The sequence below is a fragment of the Sphaerodactylus townsendi genome, linkage group LG01 (assembly GCF_021028975.2).
Source record: "Sphaerodactylus townsendi isolate TG3544 linkage group LG01, MPM_Stown_v2.3, whole genome shotgun sequence".
In the NCBI taxonomy this organism is placed as follows: Eukaryota; Metazoa; Chordata; class Lepidosauria; order Squamata; family Sphaerodactylidae; genus Sphaerodactylus; species Sphaerodactylus townsendi.
In genome coordinates this window covers 184,525,328-184,544,949 of record NC_059425.1, presented here as the reverse complement: position 1 = coordinate 184,544,949, position 19,622 = coordinate 184,525,328, and the positions used below count along the sequence as shown (strand labels likewise).

General features: G+C 44.8%; 2 protein-coding genes across 2 annotated transcripts in view; one reads left to right on the top strand and one right to left on the bottom strand.

Moving 5' to 3' along the window:
• Positions 1-12,239, bottom strand: part of LOC125438166 (kinesin-like protein KIF16B) — a 55,101-nt gene extending 42,862 nt beyond the window's left edge. Inside the window, exons 1-4 of the mRNA XM_048506405.1 lie at positions 12,218-12,239; positions 10,853-11,035; positions 10,036-10,131; positions 8,558-8,624 (exon numbers count right to left, since the gene is read on the bottom strand). Coding sequence (XP_048362362.1) covers positions 8,558-8,624; positions 10,036-10,131; positions 10,853-11,035; positions 12,218-12,239 — 368 coding nt within the window. The remainder of the gene's footprint in view (positions 1-8,557; positions 8,625-10,035; positions 10,132-10,852; positions 11,036-12,217) is intronic.
• A 5,952-nt stretch (positions 12,240-18,191) lies between these two features.
• LOC125438158 (kinesin-like protein KIF16B) overlaps positions 18,192-19,622 on the top strand; it is a 34,540-nt gene continuing 33,109 nt past the window's right edge. Inside the window, exon 1 of the mRNA XM_048506395.1 lies at positions 18,192-18,284. Within this exon, the coding sequence (XP_048362352.1) occupies positions 18,192-18,284 (93 nt within the window). The remainder of the gene's footprint in view (positions 18,285-19,622) is intronic.

Here is a 19,622-nt window from a genome sequence, read left to right as displayed (position 1 = left end):
GCCCCAGAAGGCTGTGCGCTCCTGCGGCCCCAGAAGGCAGTGCGCTCTGTGTGTGTGCGCGAAAGTGCGCAGCCGCGCCGAGAGTGTGTGTGTGTGTGTGCATCGCGCGCGCAGGTGGGCCCCGCCCCACCCATCCCGCTGGAAGTTCTTGAAGGTGACCATCTTGGCTCACCTTACCTTACGCTGCATTCCTGGGACCTTCTGCATCTCCGGGACCGGTTTTACCCCATATAGTCCCTCCTGCACGGCCTCTAAGTTGGCCAGAGGCCAATTTGTTGGTGGTCCCTGGCCCCCTCGATGATGTGTGTCTGGTCTCTACCTCGGCCAGGGTTGGCCTTTACAGCTCTGGGTCTCCCCTGCCTGGTGGGAACACCTTACCACCAACTATCCGGGCCTCCCAAGGGATCTTGGGAGAGTTCCGGCGTGGGCCTGTGGGCACCTAACTGTTCCACTGGCTTTTGGTGGGGGCCGCTGCTCACGATGAGCCTTCTTTCCTTCCCCTTTACACTCTGGGTCTTAATACTTCTGGGGGCCCTCCACTCTCTTATCTTGTTTCCTTCCAGGGTGGGTTTATGAAGTTTTATGCTGGACGCCAATGTAATTTTGCTAATTTGCTGTTTTAATGGGGTTTTAATGTAATTGTGGTTTTATTGTGCTGTTCACCGCCCAGAGCCCTTCGGGGGAGGGGCGGTATATGAAATTAATTATAAATAAATAAATAAATAAATAAATAAATAAATAAATAAATAAATTGTGGGAGAGTTTTCAGATAAGAATTTGCATTTTTGCTGTTGTTGTTGTTCTCCTGTAAAACACGCCTTCTTGGACCTTGTGATTCCAAGTGGGAATTTTGGTGTGGGAAACCCCCCCCCCCGGCCCCCATTGCTCTATCTTTAAGAAAGAAGTATTATCCATTCAGATAAAATATAGCGACTTGGAGATTTCTTTGACATTTTCTTGACTATCGTAGTGAATTTAAACTTCTAGGCATTAGAGAATTATCGCTTGCTTAGGCTTAACTGAACTTGAACTAGTAATTTCGGATAATTTCCTATTGGGGCTCTTTTGCACATGTTTTATTCACTGGCTGTCTTCATTCCCCCTTTATTTATATTTTAATAGTATTTTGAGAGCTACATTCCATTAAGTTCTTTTGAGACTCTTGGAAGTTTTTTTTGGGGGGGTGGAGGTGGGAGCTCATGTTATCCTCACAAATGTAGATGGTATGTTTATATGGGAAAGGATTTAAGTGATGCGGCGGACAAGCAAATCACCTTTGTGTCTTGAGAATAACTTTTATAAAGAGTCTAATAGTTATTTATTATTATTATTATTTATTCGATTTGATAAACCGCCCTACCCCCGAAAGGCTCAGGGCGGTGTACAACAAAACAAGAACAACCATAATAAAACAAATCGAATAACCCCAGTTAACACATAAGAACATAAGAACAAGCCAGCTGGATCAGACCAAAGTCCATCTAGTCCAGCTCTCTGCTACTCGCAGTGGCCTACCAGGTGCCATTGGGAGCTCACATGCAGGATGTGAAAGCAATGGCCTTCTGCGGCTGTTGCTCCCGAGCACCTGGACTGTTAAGGCATTTGCAATCTCAGATCAAAGAGGATCAAGATTGGTAGCTATAGATCGACTTCTCCTCCATAAATCTGTCCAAGCCCCTTTTAAAGCTATCCAGGTTAGTGGCCATCACCACCTCCTGTGGCAGCATAACACCTTGGTCTCAAGCTAACAGGAACCCATATGCAGAGTACCTCTTCAGCCTTTACTGTGGTCCCAATCCTGCTGTACATGCTGCTTCAGATGACAAATCTGAGTGTGTGTAATTTATTATCACAATCAACTAACATATAGAAAAAAATATTAATGGTATGGATACCCTGCTTCACACTAGCGTCTCTAGGTGGCTTACAAATTTTTAAAAACCAATTAAAAGCCACAACAAAAACATAATGAATACAATATAACAGTTGTTAAAAAAACAATAAAAACACCATTAACAAAATATAACAATTAAAACAGCAATAAACAGCAATAAAAATCACATTGACCCCTTAAGGACTGGCTTGATGTGTGTCCAACCAGATGTACCGGCTAACATTCTAGTCTTCAGGAGTGGTTCTTATATCTCCAGATGTTATGGATCATACTTAATCATTCCCCGCCAGCATGGCCAATTGGTCATGCTGGCAGGGGCTGATGGGAATTGTAGTCCATAACATCTGGAGTGCCAAAGGTTCGCCACCACTGTCCTAGCTTTTGCTTGCTACACCAATTCCAGCTTCTGGGCCGTCTTCAAGGATAGCCCCGCATAGAGCACATCTCAGTAATCCAATTGGGAGGTTACCAGAGTGTGTAACCAGTGGTGGGATCCAAAAATTTTAGTAACAGGTTCCCATGGTGGTGAGATTCAAACAGTGGCGTAATGCCTCAATGGGCTGGAAGGGCTACGGCACCATGGGGCGGGTCACATCTCCGGGACGGCATTAATAATTTCTCTGTTACTGTAAAAAACTCTTACTGTGAAAAACAAAGGTCCTAATTTCCAGCTGGTATCTTTCTGTCCATAATTTAAACTCATTATAGCAAGTCCTATCATCTACTGCCAACAGAAACAACTACTTCTCCTCTAATTGACTGCCTGTCAAATACTTAATACTTACAAATACTTAATTTTGTTTCTAGAAAGCAAAAGAAGGATATTTTTCCTTAAACAAGGACCTTTTCCATATTTCTGTTTCTAAAACAGCCCAACAGGGAGAATTATCCCGTTTTCTACCTTCGCTAACCAGCCACATAGGAAACAACAGGACTTTATGATTTTTGGACCTAATGGAATTTCTAACAGAAAAGCAGACCCAATTAGTAACCCCCTCTCGGCACACACAAATAATTAGTAACCCACTCTTGGGAACTGGTGAGAACCTGCTGGATCCCACCTCTGTGTGTAATACTGTGGCCAGGTCCCCTTTGCCAAAAACGGACAGAACTGGCAAACTAGACCAATTCAGCTCCATCCAGAACTGGGTGCCTCGTGATCTCGCTGACTCAGGAGCCCAGAACATAGAAAACCTCTGTCTTGTCTGAATTCAGCCTCAGTTTGTTGGTCCTCGTCCAGCCTGTGACTGCTTCCAGGCAGCAATCCAGCACACAGAGTGCCTCTCCAGACCCTGATGAAATGGAGGTAGAACTGGGTGTCCTCCACATATTGATGACACTTGACTTCAAATTTCCTGATGACCTCACCCAGTGACTTCATATAGATGGTAAACAGAGTAGGGGGCAGGACCAAGCCTTAGAGAACCCCATTAGGGTCCAGGACTGTGAGCAGAAGTCCCCCATCACTATCTTTTAGAACTGACCCTAAAGGTAAAATAAGGTGACCAGATTTTCAACTTTTACGTAGATGCGCGATTAGAGCCGCTGATACCATGCCTGGCTTCCGCACTCGTCACAGGGCTGGAAAACTGTGGGAGCACCCCCAGAAGGCAGGCGCCCCTGTGGTTGCGGTAGCGATAGATAGCCGCGATTGCTCTTTCTGGGCGCCTTCCCCTGTTCTCGCCGTTCTGTTTTCCTGTGACAGGGGCGAAAAGGGGAGTGCCCCCAGAAGGCAGTGCGCGCGGCAGCCCTCCAAAAAAATCGAAGAATTAAAAACCCGGACAAATTGTTTCAGTTGACTGTCCCGCCAAAAGCGGGACGTCTGGTCACCTTGAGGTAAAAGGAAAACAACGGTAACACAATGCCCTCCAACCTAAATGACTAGCTTCAATAAACAGTTATTTTTGATCACATGGTTTACAGATTCAAAACAGATTCAAAAAGATTACAGATTCAAAACAGCTCAGTTTGGTCAACTTTCCAGAAATAGGCATAAAAACATGATTCTGTTGGCGCCTTACTGTGGGGATGAGATAGTATCTTTACCAATCTCCTTTTTTCTGGTGCTCATGGGGCAATTATCCTTGTGGCCGTTGTAATAGGAGAAGAGTTCTTCCACCTGATTCACAGGTAAGCATGTGTGGTGAACTGTGGTTGGGGAGGCAGCTTTTCTTCTGAGCCAACTCAAGGTTGCTTCAAGGATTGCTGAACTCAACCTATCCAACCCTAGGCTCCTTAAATACTTATTTCTGCCACCAGCAGGGCCCTTGTTTCAACCAGATGGGGTCCTGCAAACTCCTGGGCAAACTATTAGGGGTTGTTTCCAGTGGTGAGATCCAAAAAATTTAGTAACAGGTTCCCATGGTGGTGGGATTCAAACTGTGGCATAGCGCCAATGGGGCTGGGCAGGGCACGACAGGGGCGTGGCCGGGCATTCCAGGGGCAGGGCATTCCTGGGCAGGGCTGTGGTAGGGACGCAGCTGCTGCGCCAGTCCTTGGGCGAGAAACGTATGCACGCAGGCGCAGGCTGCCACGCACGCCGGTGCACCTCCTGCTAGACTGCTTCAAGTTCTGCGCGCTACTGCTGAGGGGAGGGGCGTAACTAAGGCAAAAATCACGTGGCAAAATCACCATTTAGTAACCCCCAATAATAACACACCAATACTAAAAATCTACTCGGAACTCCAGAGGAACCTGTTGATCCTCATTCTCTGGTTGTTTCCTTGTGTTCTCTAACACTGGGGGCACTAGCTCCATAAGTAAACTAGCTCCATAAGTCCAGTTTCACACATGCCTAGTCAAGTCTCTGTGTCCTCTTGAGAGGTTTCCGGAAGTGTGTTAATAGTGGAAGGTTAAGGAATAGCAAATTGCACGGGAAACATGCACTTCCTTAAAATAAGAGGGTCATTTTTACATAAGGATATTTAAAACATTATTCTGAAGGCGAGGGCTGTGGAGTTTTGGAATTGAGATCTTTTTCTTTTATCCCCGCAAATGGTTAACGTCGCCTCGAATATTTCAGAGCGTCCTCTGAACGTTGCTGGTTTGTGTTTAATTATACAGCTTGAAGTTTAGGGCTAAACGCATTCTGAATGATGCTGATAGCTTTTTAAATCCCTCGTTGACAGCATTTGCAATTAAACAGTTAGGCTATTGCCATATGCTTCAATGTGAGGATGCTGGATTGATGTTCGTTCCAATGCCACCTCAGCAAAACAAAAAAACCCTTCAAAATGCTACACCGTGTCATCATATATCTTAAAATTATTTTCCACACTTAATCTTCTGACTCTTAATTTTTCAAATATTTATTACAAATACCAAAATGCACCAAATGCTTTATTGTACCCACTGTCCTGTAGAGGTGAACTTTATAGCTCATTACTTGATCAATTCTCGACTGCTGTCTCTGTATTTTAATGTGAGGATGTGACTATTTGCTTATTCGGTTGCCATCGTGTGTTGCCATCAGCTGTTCTGGAGGGAAGATTTAAGAACGTTCTAAAAGGGTTTGTTCTTGTGATCTGGTTACGGTTGAAACACTTGACCATTCTCTGTTTTTATGCCCTACATATGATAAGATACGCATGAAATACATGAATTCCATTTTCTTGCAATGTTCTCAGTGGCAAGAGTGTTACAAGATACCCAACCTCCTGAACAGCTCTGATGTGCTCTTTTGTGAGACTGTTGCAATTTTTGTACTGGAAATTAGTAATTTTAACTGTGTTTTTTAATTTTGTTTTACTTGAAATTTTGTTTTGTATGCCAATAAAGCAGTGGTTCTCAACCTGTGGGCCGGGACCCCTTTGGGGGTCGAACGACCCTTTTCACAGGGGTCGCCTAAGACTCTGCATCAGTGTTCTCCATCTGTAAAATGGATAAATGTTAGGGTTGGCAGATCTCCTTCCTCCAGGGACAGGGGCAGAGGGTAGCAGTAGGGAAGAAGACATCACTGCATCACCTGCTGGTGTGAGGTGTCCCACAGGGAGTGGTCCTCTTTTCGATGATAGTTAATATCTATATGTGCCCTCTTGCCCAGTTGGCCCAGAGTTTTGGACTGCATTGTGGCCAGTTCGCAGAAGACACCCAGATATACCTGTTGATAAGCAGCCGGCCAAAGGCCATCCTGGATACATTGGTCAGTTGTTTGAAGGCCATGGTGAGATGGATGAAGCAAAACCTGTTGAAACTGAATCCTTTGTGGATGGAGATCCTATAACTGGGCCGGGGGAGATATCAGAGTGAGATGCCAACTCCCAGCTCTTAACTATGTGCATTTGACACCTAAGCCATCCAGTCTGGAACCTGGACGTGATCCTGAATGCCTCTCTTTCTATGGAGCCCCGGGTCACAAATGTGGTCAAACTGGCATTTTTCTATCTACTCCAGGTTAGGCAACTGGTGCCCCATCTCCGTCCCAGCCCTTGACTCCAGCTCCTCAGTGATTTATGCAGTGGAGCTACTCTCCCAGATTGGACTGCCATAATCCTTGCTTTTATGCAGTGGCTGTCTCTTTGAGATTGCGACTTGCAGAAACTTCAGCTGGTGTAGAATGTGGCTGCATGGGTCTTCACAGCATGGTGAGCTCACGTCCAACTAGTGCTCCATCAGCTGCATTGGCTCCAGATGGAATACCGAATCAGGTTCAAGGTTTTGGTATTAATCTTTAAAGCCCTAAACAGTCTGCGACCTTCAAGGACTCTTTAGTTTGGAGAGGAGACATCTGAGGGGGGATATGATCAAAGTCTATAAAATTATGCATGGGGTAGAAAAGGTTGACAGAGAGAAATTTTTCTCTCTTTCTCACAATACTAGAACCAGGGAGCATACATTGAAAATGCTGGGGGGAAGAATTAGAACTACCGGTAATAAAAGGAAACACTTCTTCACGCAGCGTGTGATTGGTGTTTGGAATATGCTGCCACAGGAGGTGGTGATGGCCACTAACCTGGATAGCTTTAAAAGGGGCTTGGACAGATTTATGAAGTCGATTTATGGCTACCAATCTTGATCCTCTTTGATCTGAGATTGCAAATGCCTTTAACAGTCCAGGTGCTCTGGAGCAACAGGCCGCAGGAAGGCCATTGCGCTTCACATCCTGGCCATATGGATTCCCCAAAGGCACCTGGTGGGCCACTGCGAGTAGCAGAGAGCTGGACTAGATGGACTCTGGTCTGATCCAGCTGGCTTGTTCTTATGTTCTTATGTTCTTAAGGAGCGTTTCTCCCAATACATCCCCAGAGACCACTACACTTTGCAAATAACAAACTCACTGGTGGCCCCTGGCCCAAAAAATGTCCAGTTTTTCTTAGCCGGAGCTTTTTCTGCTCTGCCCCCAAACTGGTGAAACACTCTGTCGGATGAGACCAGGGACCTGCAGGATGTATCTCAGTTCCACAGGGTCTGCAAGACACAGTTGTTCTGCCAGGTTTATGACTGAGGGCAGCAACAACGTCTATCCATCTTAGCAAGGTTCTCGACCCCTTTTTGCTTCCTTCTCCTTTGTTTATTAAGGTTGCATAATGTCCACATTAGTATCCTTATTTTATTGTCCCGTCCTTTGCTGGATTTATTTGAGGCCCCCAGAAACTGTTATTATCCTGATTTTATTATAAAATGGATGTTTGTAAACCATTCTGAGCCTGTCACGGCAGCGGAGAGGAGGGTAGAAATTTAATTAATAACAGAGGTTGAGAAATATAATTTGGGATGGAATGTGCAGCGGAAAGCTCGAAAAGGGCAATTTGTCAGCCCTGCAGAGTTTTATAATGCAGAAATGCAGACTGGAAGTGCAAAGTAAATATGTTTTCTCCTTCCCACTGTCGGTGGTTGAATTAGAGCATAGGTGTCAAACCTGCGGCCCTCCAGATGTTATGGACTACAGCTCCCATCATCCCCTGCCAGCATGATGTTATGGACTACAGCTCCCATCATCCCCTGCCAGCATGATGCTGTGGATTAGAGGTTACAGAGGCCTTGGTAGAACAAGGCTGAGGAGTGGGGTTTCACTTTACCAGAAAAAAAACAAAGGCTTGGGGAAGGAATTCGTACCGAATATTCTCAGAACATTTCTTTTTAAAATAAGGTTTTATTCACAATTAATGCTTTCTAAGAACTACACAATATAAGGATTTTTTATATGAGACAATGGAAAGGATTAGATGATATTCCTGTGGATACTATAAACATATGCCCCATCCTTTCAAGGATATGTTTATATTCTTGTCCATAATTAATGTAAAACACAGTGTATTGTTGAAGGCTTTCACGGCCGGACTCAACTGGTTGTTGTGTGTAACACACTTCTCTCTGAAGAAGCCAGCCACAGATGCAGGCAAAACATTAGGAACAAGATCTACCACACCATGGCCACACAGCCCGGAAAACCCACAACAACCAATAACACAAAGTATTCTTGTTATTGAGATACTGCTAAGAACCTCACTGTTTTTGGTGGTGTTGGTTTTTGTATCCAACTATTGCTAATATATGGTGACCAGATGGTCACCTTTGTAAACTGGGCGGCGGGTGGTTGTAGAAGAATATAAAGACGCGATACTGTTTTCGCTTCTCCCATTTCCCGCCCTGTCACAGGGCAGGAACGGGAATAATTCCCAGAAGGCAGTAAGCCCTGGCGTTGCGTGCTGGAGGTTGCCAGACTGCCTTGCCTCTGAAGGCAGTGCAGCAGCTCTTCCAAAAATCAGGACATCTCTAAAATCCATGGACGCTGGACAAATTAGAGTTTAAAGTGGACGTCTATCGCCTATGCTAATAATAGGCCTTTTACTGCTTTGACCTCAATATTAAGGCTGATTTGTAGTCCAAATATTCATTTGTTTTATATATTGAAGACCTTTATCAAAGCGACTTCCATTGTAAGTAATACTAAAATACAAACCTCTAAATTGAAATCAACAATTTAAAACTGCTGGTAGGCAGAAGAACTAATGAAATGCCACGCTGCATAAAACTGTCTAAAGATTGAGATTGGGGGTCCAGGTACACCTCCCTGGGCAGAATACAATGTCGTCTTGTTTTACTGGGAAATGTGTGAGTCCTATTTTCAACTTTTACTTTTTCCTACTTTTTGAGTGATGAATACGAAGTTGTATGTGCCAATGTATCAGTTTGCATCTCTCTCTCTCTTTCTCATACAGTTTGCAATTTTGCTTGAATATGTTTCTTCTTTTAAAGCTCATAAATATGAGTAGAAATACAGTTTCTGCTGCATATGTTTAGCTTTAATGAGAAAGTATTGCACATATTTCGGTTTTCCATAGTTTGTGTGTTTTTAAAGGGGCTCCCCAAGGTTTCAAAATTTTTAGAAAACGTATCTCTCCAGGATGGATAAATTTATTTATTGTGATCTCAGGGTTTGTTTGTTTTTCAAAAAGATGTAGATTTTTCTCAGATTCAAAAACTTGTGAGTTAATGTACTAAAACCATACTGTTGAGATCTAACATAAAAGCAACCCCATATAAATTAGCAGGGGAAAGCATAAAATTACAATATTTGAATTCACAGCATAAAAAGCAGAACAGTGCAAACTACTGGTGTGTCAAAAACACATGGGAAGATAACAGTAGTTTTTCTTGAAAATGAAATTTTGGACCCAGGCACTCAGCTGGAGAGACCAAGTTCCAAAAATGGTGGCCCGAACAAAGACGCCATTTTTGATTAGTACTGACTATATTCTGTGTCAGATAAAGATGTTAGGCCCTTTCCCCACTTACCTTAAGCCCCGCGCTGGCTCTCCAAAAGCAGATACCGGGTCCGGACCAGCTGCAATCTCCCCACTTCAGGGATGACATTGTGAGAACGCGAAGCCAATGCCCCTTAACGCTGCCTCTTATGCGCTCCCTCAGCGCGCGTAATTCCTGGCGCCTTTTCAAATGGCGCCTTTTGATGACCCCGCGCAGAGCGCAGGGTTGTGTGGAAGCCAGGGCGCGCACCAGGAATTGCGCACGCTGGGAATTGCGCGCAGCAACCCTCCGACAAAGGTAAGTGGGGAAAGGGCCCTCAGTATGGGTCAGGTGAGGTGGGGCAGTCAAGAACATCGTATGCTTCCACATGACAGTCCTGAATAGATGCTGTCTTCGTCAAAACCGTTATTTTGTGCATTATTTTTAGTTTATACCAGAGCATTTATAGTTCAGTGAACAACTATCAAGTGGCTGGGGAGGGGGGCAGGGGGAGCAAGGCAAGTTAGGCACTACGACCCAGGCGGAGCATTCTACAATAAGGAAGGTCAAGCATGTTGAGTTCTGCGGTGGAGGAACATACAACTCCACTAACATCTTTTTCTGAAACAGAGTATATACTCCAGAAGGTGGAGGTGCACACATCAGGACCACTGAAGATCATAACTGTTGGAACAGCAGGGAGGAGACCAGAAATAGCCACGCTTTCAGATTTGGGTGGATATAAACTTTTGCAAGTCAATGGCCCCTTCCGCACATGCAGAATAATGCACTTTCAATCCATTTTCATTGCACTTTGCAGCTGTTCAGAATAGCAAAATCCATTTGCACACGATTATGAGAGTGGATTGAAAGTGCATTGTTCTGCATGTGCGGAAGGGGCCAAAGCTCACTTCATCAGACACAAGTGGAAGTGGAGAATCCCGAGTCCTTATATCCCAGTCAGAAGGTGGGAGGGGGGTTGAAAAGAAAAGAGTCAGGATGCAGACACCATGCAAAATGTCATCGCCTTGACCAAAGCAAGGGAGACATGCTTAGGGGCATAAAAATAGCATCCGTAGTGACGATAAGAATCCCATGTCCCTATACAGCCTGGAAAGTTTCCATTGTTCCCGAATCTGTGAATGAACTCAAGTTCAGCAATCTCACACTGTCATCTCCCCTCTGAGCTTCGTCTCCAATTTCATTGCAATACACTTTGTAATGAATGTGAGCAATAAAAATTATAATATAGTCAGCGTTCTTTCAAATTACGGGACAGCTCTGTGAAAGTTCCACCCCGCACAGGTTTCATTATTTTATATCTGGCGTTTCTGCCCCCCCGATTTCGACGGCGAAGGTGCTCCGTCACGCCGGAGAGTGCAGTAGGTGTCATCTTTCTTTTCTTCTTCAGCGAGTAGGAGTTGGTGGTAATTTGCGTTCTGGAGGCTGGAATGCCTGCAATGCAGAAAATGAGAGCGGTGTGTTAAATTTCGGGTTCATCAGCCCACTGCAATCCGTAGAGAAAGAAAATAAAATTCAAATAAGGTGTGGATTTTTTGAAGCCTGGATACCATTTTTTCTTTTACTTTTCACTGTACTGCCTGGTTTGTTTTTGGAAAGCTGCGGCTTTTTTTGCTCGCAGCAAATTAAATCCAGGGAAAGGCTGCGTATTTGTTCGCAGGTATGTTTCTGTGTGACAGCTGTGCTCCTGGAGGCCCGGGGACCTGCTATTAATTTTGGGGAAGTCAGAAACACAGCCATCTCATCAGCACTAAGAATTATTGCTGTCCTTTGATGAGTTTTCATTATTAGCATTTCTCAGAGGCGTGGGGCGGCTGAAATTTACAGCAGTGTTTTGGTCTCACGAGACGAGAATGTTTCATAAACACTGGCAGATGTTGCTCAGCTGAGCCTCTGCACAACTAGAACATCATTTTCGGAAGGGGCTGCTCGTACCATTATGGTGGTTTTCGTGTCACTTCAAACTCTCAGTGAGCTCCCCGTCAATTTCAGAACACCTAATGGAATACAGCCATGAATATAGCCCAGGGGTAGGGAACCTTTAACACTCAAAGAGCCATTTGGACCCGTTTTCCATGGGAAAAGAAAACATTTGGAGCCGCAAATAATTTTTGACATTTAAAATAAAGATAACACTATATATATTGGGGTTTTTTACCCTTTACTCCGCTCATTCTGAGAAGCGCGTGGATGCAGGGCGGGCAAGGATGAAGCCGGCAGCTTGGCCTCGCCAGCTGCCAGGAAAGTGCCTGCCCCGCTCCAACAGGGCAGGCAAGAGGGGAAGCCCGCGGCGCGGCCCAAGGGCAGGCAAGGATGGGGCCGGCGGTTCAGCTCGTGGAGCCACAGTGCAAGGGCAGAAGAGCCGCATGCGGCTCTCGAGCCACAGGTTCCCTACCCCTGATATAGCCTCTCCCCGTATTTCCCCATTAGGTCCCTCCACTCATCTGAGGGAAACCTACTGGAGATCCCTGGCCCAAAGGGGGTCAGGCTGGCTTTTCGGCCCTGGCCCCTACCTGGTGGATTAAGCTTCCCCCTGAGATCGGGGCCCTGCAGGACTTGAATGAGTTCCACGGGGCCTGTAAGGCGGAGCTTTTCCACCAGCCATTTCCATCTTACCAGCCGGCCTGGCCGCTGTCATCATTGGCCTTCCATGGGTGTAGTTGTGGGGTTTTGTTTAGCTCCATCTGATTGTAGTTTTAATGTTTTTAATGATTGCATGACAATTTTATAGTTGTTTTTATTGTAATTTATTGTTGTTGCCACCCTGAGCCCCATTGGGAAAGGGCGGGGTGTAAATATGAAAAATAAAATAATAAAAAAACTGGATGGTCCAGATTTTTAGATTTCAAACCCTGCCAATACTCCTCTATTTGAATAAGTTTTCAAAAGATACTCCATAAAAGGTTTCCAGTTTTTTAAAAAAAAAACCCTCCCACCTCTTGCTTCTTAGTAGTGTTGTCAACTTCACCATTTCTGAATATTCCATGACTTTCAGAATCCAGTCCTCTTTTGTTGGTATCATATTGTCTCTCCGTTTTTGCACATTTAATGTCCTTGCTGCAGTCGTGACCCCTCATCAAAGAGAGGCTGTTAGCAATGGACTATCAACAACTGCAGAGCTTGGCAAATAAATCTTGCTCCTCACCAACTTAATATGTCAAGTTCCTTTCACTTAGGGATACCTGTAGCCTATTATATTCACAGCCACTACAAATCCTTACACAGGAGAGCCTATATATGCTGGCTAGATTTAACATCATGCCATCTCCGCTACATAGTGGAAGATCTTAAAGGTCTTCCAAGCAATAAGAGGTTCTGTACCTGTAGCATAGGACAGCTGGATTCCATCCCACATATTCTCCTGAACTGCTTATTATACCAAGAACTCCGATCTAGTCTGTTATCCCAAGCTATAGACCCCATGGGATTGGATTATACTGAATCAGATAAAGTAGCTATGCTTTTTTAAATTGTCAGATTTTCACTTGTTGCCTTATAGTGGCAACGTTTTTGTCAGAAGTTGCAAACTGAATGTATGACAAACGCGAAGTTTTTACTATTCACTTTCTTTTAACTGGAACTGTATTTTATACTCATCGCGTATATGCCAATAATGATGGCTGGCCTCATACACGCCTGTAGAACCTTTACCGCTTGCTGGTCTCCCGCCTGGTGGAACACCTCCATCCACTGTCCTGGTTCATGCGGACCCAGGTGAGTTCCGGCGAGGGCCTGTAAGACCGCAGCAGTTCCACCAGGCCTTTGGAGTGCCCAGTCAGCTGATATGGTAAACCGCCACCGTTGTTTGTTTCTCTGGCACTGGGTGAACATCAGGAGCTCTTACATTGAGGGCCTGCCGCCCCAGTCCCTTCTTTGGGTGGTTTTAATTCTGAGCCCCTTGGACGCTTCTTTTGTTTAATTCTTTGTTAATTGTTAGCCGCTGTTTCTATGTATGTTAAGATGTTTCATTGATGGAGCTTCTTAAGTGTATTGTATTGATTTGCTTCCTGCTTCTAATGTTTCATTTTACATTATAAAGTTGTTCACCGGCCTCCGATTCCCTTCGGGATCGTAAGCGTATAGAAAATAAAATGAAATCGAAATGAAATGAATGAAATCGAATGAAATGAAATGAATGAATGAATGAATGAAGGCTTATTGAATTGAATTGAATTGAATTGAATTGCTGCAGTCGTGATAGACTTAAACAGAGTTCTATATGGCTTAGGAAAGTCCTTTCCCATAATCTCCACCAAAAAAGCCTCAGGGTATTTTTTCCCCCCGAAATTGTTCGTCATCAGAATCTTTTGTACTTAAGCATCATATCCAGGGAATATATACATTAAGAGGGTCGCACACAGTGAAGGTGGCCTCCCAGAATTTGAGAGGGCTGAAAAGGACTCCTGTTATTAACAGCAGTCAATGATGTGTGATATCCTGAACTCTAACAGGCCCCTTCCACACACGCAAAATAATGCGTTTTCAAACCACTTTCACAACTGTTTGCAAGTGGATTTTGCTATCTCAAGACAGCTTCAAAGCATAATTGAAAAGCAGTTTGAAAGTGCATTATTCTGGCATGTGCTGAATGAGCCAGCCAGATGACTTTGAGCAGGTCTGGAAGGAAGGAACTGTAGGGGCAAGCGAGTGTTTATTTCTTAATAGTGACTTCTTACAGTGGTTGCATAATAAACTTTTTTTCTTGAAGTTGGGGTCTTGATGCGAAAGTGGCTCAATGCTTAGAGGAATAAACTTGGTTCTGTACTAAATTTATATTTCTAAATAGCCGGTGGCTTTACTAGTCCTGGTTTTTATTTTTTTATTTTTTTTGGTAAACAATTTAGAATCCAGTTAAATCTACACAATGTTTATAGCCCCATAAAAGGTTTGCATGAACTTCCAAATGGCACTGCACTCACGTTTTATTAGCTTTCCGCATATAAACGCCACCGTCCTAGTTACAATGAACAAAATGGTGAAGTAATTTGTCATATTATGTTACCTATCGTGGCTGATGCAGCCGATGTTTACCTCTATAACCAACCCAGCCCCAAAAATTACTTTTTGTACTGAAAGGGAGGGTCTCAGCAGTCCGGTAGAGCGACGCAGGACAACGAGGTGAGGGGGGGATGGGGAAAACAGTGCGTTCTCCAGGCGCCGAATTTATTCACATTCGGGCCGGGTGGGAACACGCTAAAGCGGAAACCTCCTCCAGGAGGGATGGTTTTTTTAGCTGACCTGGATGCCGCTCTGGGGAGGTGCGAGGGAAGCAGCACCACCTGTAGGAACGGTTGTTCTAGGGATCTAGCATTTTGCCGCCCTACATCAATAGGCCATATTTGGGCTCAGCGGGGAGTGAAACGCGCTGGGCGTTTCTAAGAATAGCATATATATTAACTTAGAAAACTAAGAATCAGACTAAGGAGTGTTAGAAATTACATTGGGATGAAAATGTGAGGCTAATAGGAAGTGAACCATAGATGTGTATTGTTTGTTTGTTTTGTTGTTGTTTTTATGGTTTGTGTAAATTGCGTATAATGGTTTTATGAGTGATATATAGGTTTTTTGGGACAGCTTTGGGATGCATTGTGATATATTGGTGAACTTTCTTTTTTAGGGCTCTTTTCCTCGTGCCTCTTGTCTTTTTAGCCGACGTGCTGCTTGATTATCCTTAGCAGCAGTGGCGTAGTAGTTAAGAGCAGGTGTACTCTAATCTGGAGGAACTGGGTTTGATTCCCCGCTCTGTTGCCTGAGCTGTGGAGGCTTATCTGGGGGATTCAGATTAGCCTGTACACTCCAACACACACCAGCTGGGTGACCTTGGGCGAAGTCACAGTTCTTTGGAGCCTCCTCTCAGCTCCCACCCACCCTTCACATACAGGGTGTTTGTTGTGAGGGGAAGGGCAAGGAGAGTTTGTAAGCCCCTTTGAATCTTTCTTACAGGAGAGAAAGGTGGGATATAAATCCAACTCTTCTTCTTCTTCTTCTTCTTCTTCTTCTTCTTCTTCTTCTTCTTCTTCTTCTTAGGAGCAATGGAGATATTAGGACTATTGGTTCAGCCTCTTTGGAAGGGCTCATAGAGTCTGTGATCGCTTTTTTTGGTATTGTCTCCTCCCTCACTACATACATACATACATATCCTGGCCTTTACATTCATCTACTGACTGTCCCCAAATATTGGAGGGCTTTTCTTTCAGCTAGGCTAAATGCTTTCCCCTCTGTTCTTTGGATGGCTAGGTTCCAAGGAGTTCCTTACTTTTTATTTTTATTTATTTATTTGTTAGTCTTGATAGACGGCCCAACCCCCGGAGGGCTCTGGGCGGTGTACCATAAACATAAAAGGCAATTACAATGTAAAAATATCATAGGGCCGCGGAACCAATAAAAACATTAAAATACATTACAGCAGCAGTTCATCTATCAATCCAAATCCAAATACTGATGGCGCTTCGGACCAAAAGGCCAGGAGGGTCAGGCACTGCCCAAAAAAAAATAGATGGAATCAGTGCCAGGCAATGCTGGAGATGGCAAATCATTAGCAGGGGCTTCTAGAGGGGGGGGCAGGCAGCTCCGCGGACTGTAGCATTCCCAAAGGCCTCGGGTGGAATAACCTCGAAACTTGCAGGCTCCCCAAGTGGAACTCACTCAAGCAACCCGCGAGGGCTCCAGACAGTAGATGCCTGTGTAGAGCATTCCACACCAGGACCGGGGCCAGGGCTGTAAAGGCCCTGGCGCCCAGGCAGAGGCCAGCCAGATCGAGCGAGGGGTGAGGGAGACTACCAGCAGATTGGCTTCCACGCTTCGAACGCTGAATCCAGGAGGCCTATTCAGGGACATATAAAGGGCGGAAGACGGTTCAAGAGGGTATAGAAGGGCCCCTGCTTTACTTGCATCTATATTATGTGTGCATGTGAGTCCTGAGATAACTGGGAAGCTTTATCCTATAATTTTCTTTGATTGTGTGTCTGCTGCCCTTTGAGAGATCCATGGATACAGCTGAAGTATAATTTCCAAAGGTTTCCCTTGTTTCTTGTGGTTTTTTTTTTTGCGCCTTTCTGTGATACTAATCCTGGTGTTGGTCTGGCCAAATTTCCTGCATATCAGTGGTTTCTATGCAAGGATGGAAGTATGCGTGCATTAAGTGCCGTCAATGTCCTCCAAAGCACCATATCATTAACAGCCTTGCTCAGATCTTGCAAAGTGCAGACTGTGACTTCCTTTTTAGAGTCAACCCATCTCAAGTTGGCCTTGCCTCTTTCTCTTCAGCAGTGGCGTAGGAGGTTAAGAGCTCGTGTATCTAATCTGGAGGAACCGGGTTTGATTCCCAGCTCTGCCGCCCGAGCTGTGGAGGCTTATCTGGGGAATTCAGATTAGCCTGTACACTCCCATACCGTAGCTGGGTGACCTTGGGCTAGTCACAGCTTCGGGCTCTCTCAGCCCCACCCACCTCACGGGTGTTTGTTGTGAGGGAAGGGGCAAGAAGGTCATAAAGCCTTTGAGTCTGCAGGAGAAGGGGCATATAAATCAAACTCTTCTTCTTCTTCTTCTTCTTCTTCTTCTTCTTCTTCTTCTTCTTCTTCTTCTTCTTCTTCTTCTTCTTCTTCTTCTTCCCTCCGCTTTTCCTAGCATGATTGTCTTTTCCAGTGACTCCTGCCTTCTCATGATGTGACCAAAGCGTGGCTGGTTTTTATACCACACTTCTCTCTACCTATAAGGAGTCTCAAAGAGTCTTACAAACGCCTTCCATCCCCTTCCCGCAGCAGGGGTAGGTGGGGGGCTACTGAGAGAGAGTTCTGACAAAACTGTGACTGACCCAAGGTCACCCAGCAGGCTTCATGTGTAAGAGCAAGGAAACAAATCTGGTTCATCAGATAAATAATACGGCATTCATGTGGAGGCGTGGTGAATCAAACCTGGTTCTCAAGATTACAGTCTACAGCTCTCAACCCTGATACCACAATGCTGACTCATCTATAAGAAATGCAGGAAACAACATTATGATCTACTAGGCGGATTCCTTGAATCTCGCTATCAGATTCCATGTTGCTCAAACAGAGTCGAGAACAGCATTATTTATTATGCAGCCTTTGTGGCGAGAAGCAGGAAGCACATGCAGCTGACTTGCATATCTCAGAGCTCTGATTCTTGAGCTACAGTGGACTTGTTTTATCTCCCCCTGTGTCATGTTTGAAACAGTTTTTAGGATTGCATCTTTAAGTGTTGCAGCTTGTTTCCAGTGTTAAGTTACTTGCCATTCTGAAGAGTTGGGAAAATTCCGTTTGAGACAGCGAGTCAGGCCCTGGGAGACGTCAACCCATTTTCCCATTCTTTGATTGGTTTCACTGTTTTAATAGCCCTGGAAAAAGGAAAGGGACAGTCAAAAAGAGGGGGAGGTCTTTCTGGCAGTGTGGCAAGGGCTAAACTACGACACTTTGCTGGCTCTGCACTGAAATTATGGCCGTTTCTCCACAGCGACAGGAAACAGCTCTCCACCAGCATAATTCATGCCGATGGAGGCTCAGGGCCGCTTGCACGGTAACGTGCGGGCAGCCCCGAAGCTGCTAGGCCTCGAGAGAGTCGCAGGGGCAGCATGGCGTGTCCACTCAACCTGACCAGAGCTGTGCAGGGAGGAGAGGTAAGAAAACGGAAAACCGGAGGGGTCAAAAGCAGCACACTCATGCCGGTACGCTTAATGCGATGTCGGCAGGAAGACACCGCTTTTGAAAAACCTCGTTCAGGGAGCAAGGTTCAAAAGCGGTTTCTTCGTGCCAGCTGTGCAAACAGTGCCCGAGGGACAGTGTTTTCCACCCGTGCGGAAACAGCCTTTGGAGGAAAGATGAATAAAACTATGAAGGAAGAAGAGTAAAACCGCCATCCTGACCTTGAACCAAGCTGGGAATTTTCACCTCTGCAATTTACTGATCAAGTATTTGGAAAATCCAAGCATAGCTCCTGCAACTTAACCAGTGTGGTGTCGTGATTAGAGGATCTGGGAAATCCAGGTTTGAATCCCCTCTTGCCATGGAACTTCACTGGGCAACCTTGGACCAGTCACATTCTCTCAGCCTAACCTATCTTGCAGGGTTGTTGTGAAGATAAAATGGAGGAGAGAAGACTGGTGTAAGAGATTACGATTTGTAATCTCTGTTGAGGAAAATTACATGAAATGGTATAAAATGAGGAATTAAAATATACAACATGTGCCTTGTCCTTCGGGTGGGATATATCACATTCGACTTTTAGAATCACTCCTTATGCTACAAGGTGGAAATTCAGACTAGTTCAAGGTAGGCTCTTGGATCTTGATTTTTCATAATTTGACTCTTGCAGCCAAGACAACCGTTCTCCGACTTCATTGTTAATCCCATGCAAGTGTTAAAGATTATGGCAGCATATCTTCATCTTGATTCAAGTACGCAGAGGAAGCCTTAGCTACTGCAAGATGTAATGTGCCGCCATCGAAAGCTCTGCTGGAAGGAAGATTCAGAATATGGAGCGTTCTAAAGAGTTTGTTCATGTGATCTCTGATTACGGTTGAAACACTTGACCATTCTCTGTTTGTATGCCCTAAATACAAGAAGATACGCATGAAATACATGAATTCCATTTTCTTGCAACATTCTCAGTGGCAAGAGTGTTATAAGATACCCAATCTCCTGAACAGCTCTGATGTGCTCTTTTGTGAAACTGTTGCAAATTTTATACCGGAAATTAGTAATTTTAACTGTATTTCTTAAACTTGTTTTGCTTTAAAATATTGTCCTGTTTTGTATGCCAGTAAAGGCTTGTGTGTGTGTGTCTGTGTCTGTGTCTGTGTGTGTGTGTTTGAGTACAGTCAGTGTTTATCTAGATTACTGTATTGTCGAAGGCTTTCATGGCCGGAATCACTGGGGTGCTGTGTGGTTTGTCTTCGATCTCTGTTTTAGAAGCTGTCCTCCATTTCCCAAACTTGGTCCTCCATCCGGTCCCCCTCCCATGTCTCTTGAGAGCTGAAGAGATATGCAGACAAAGACAAGGGGAT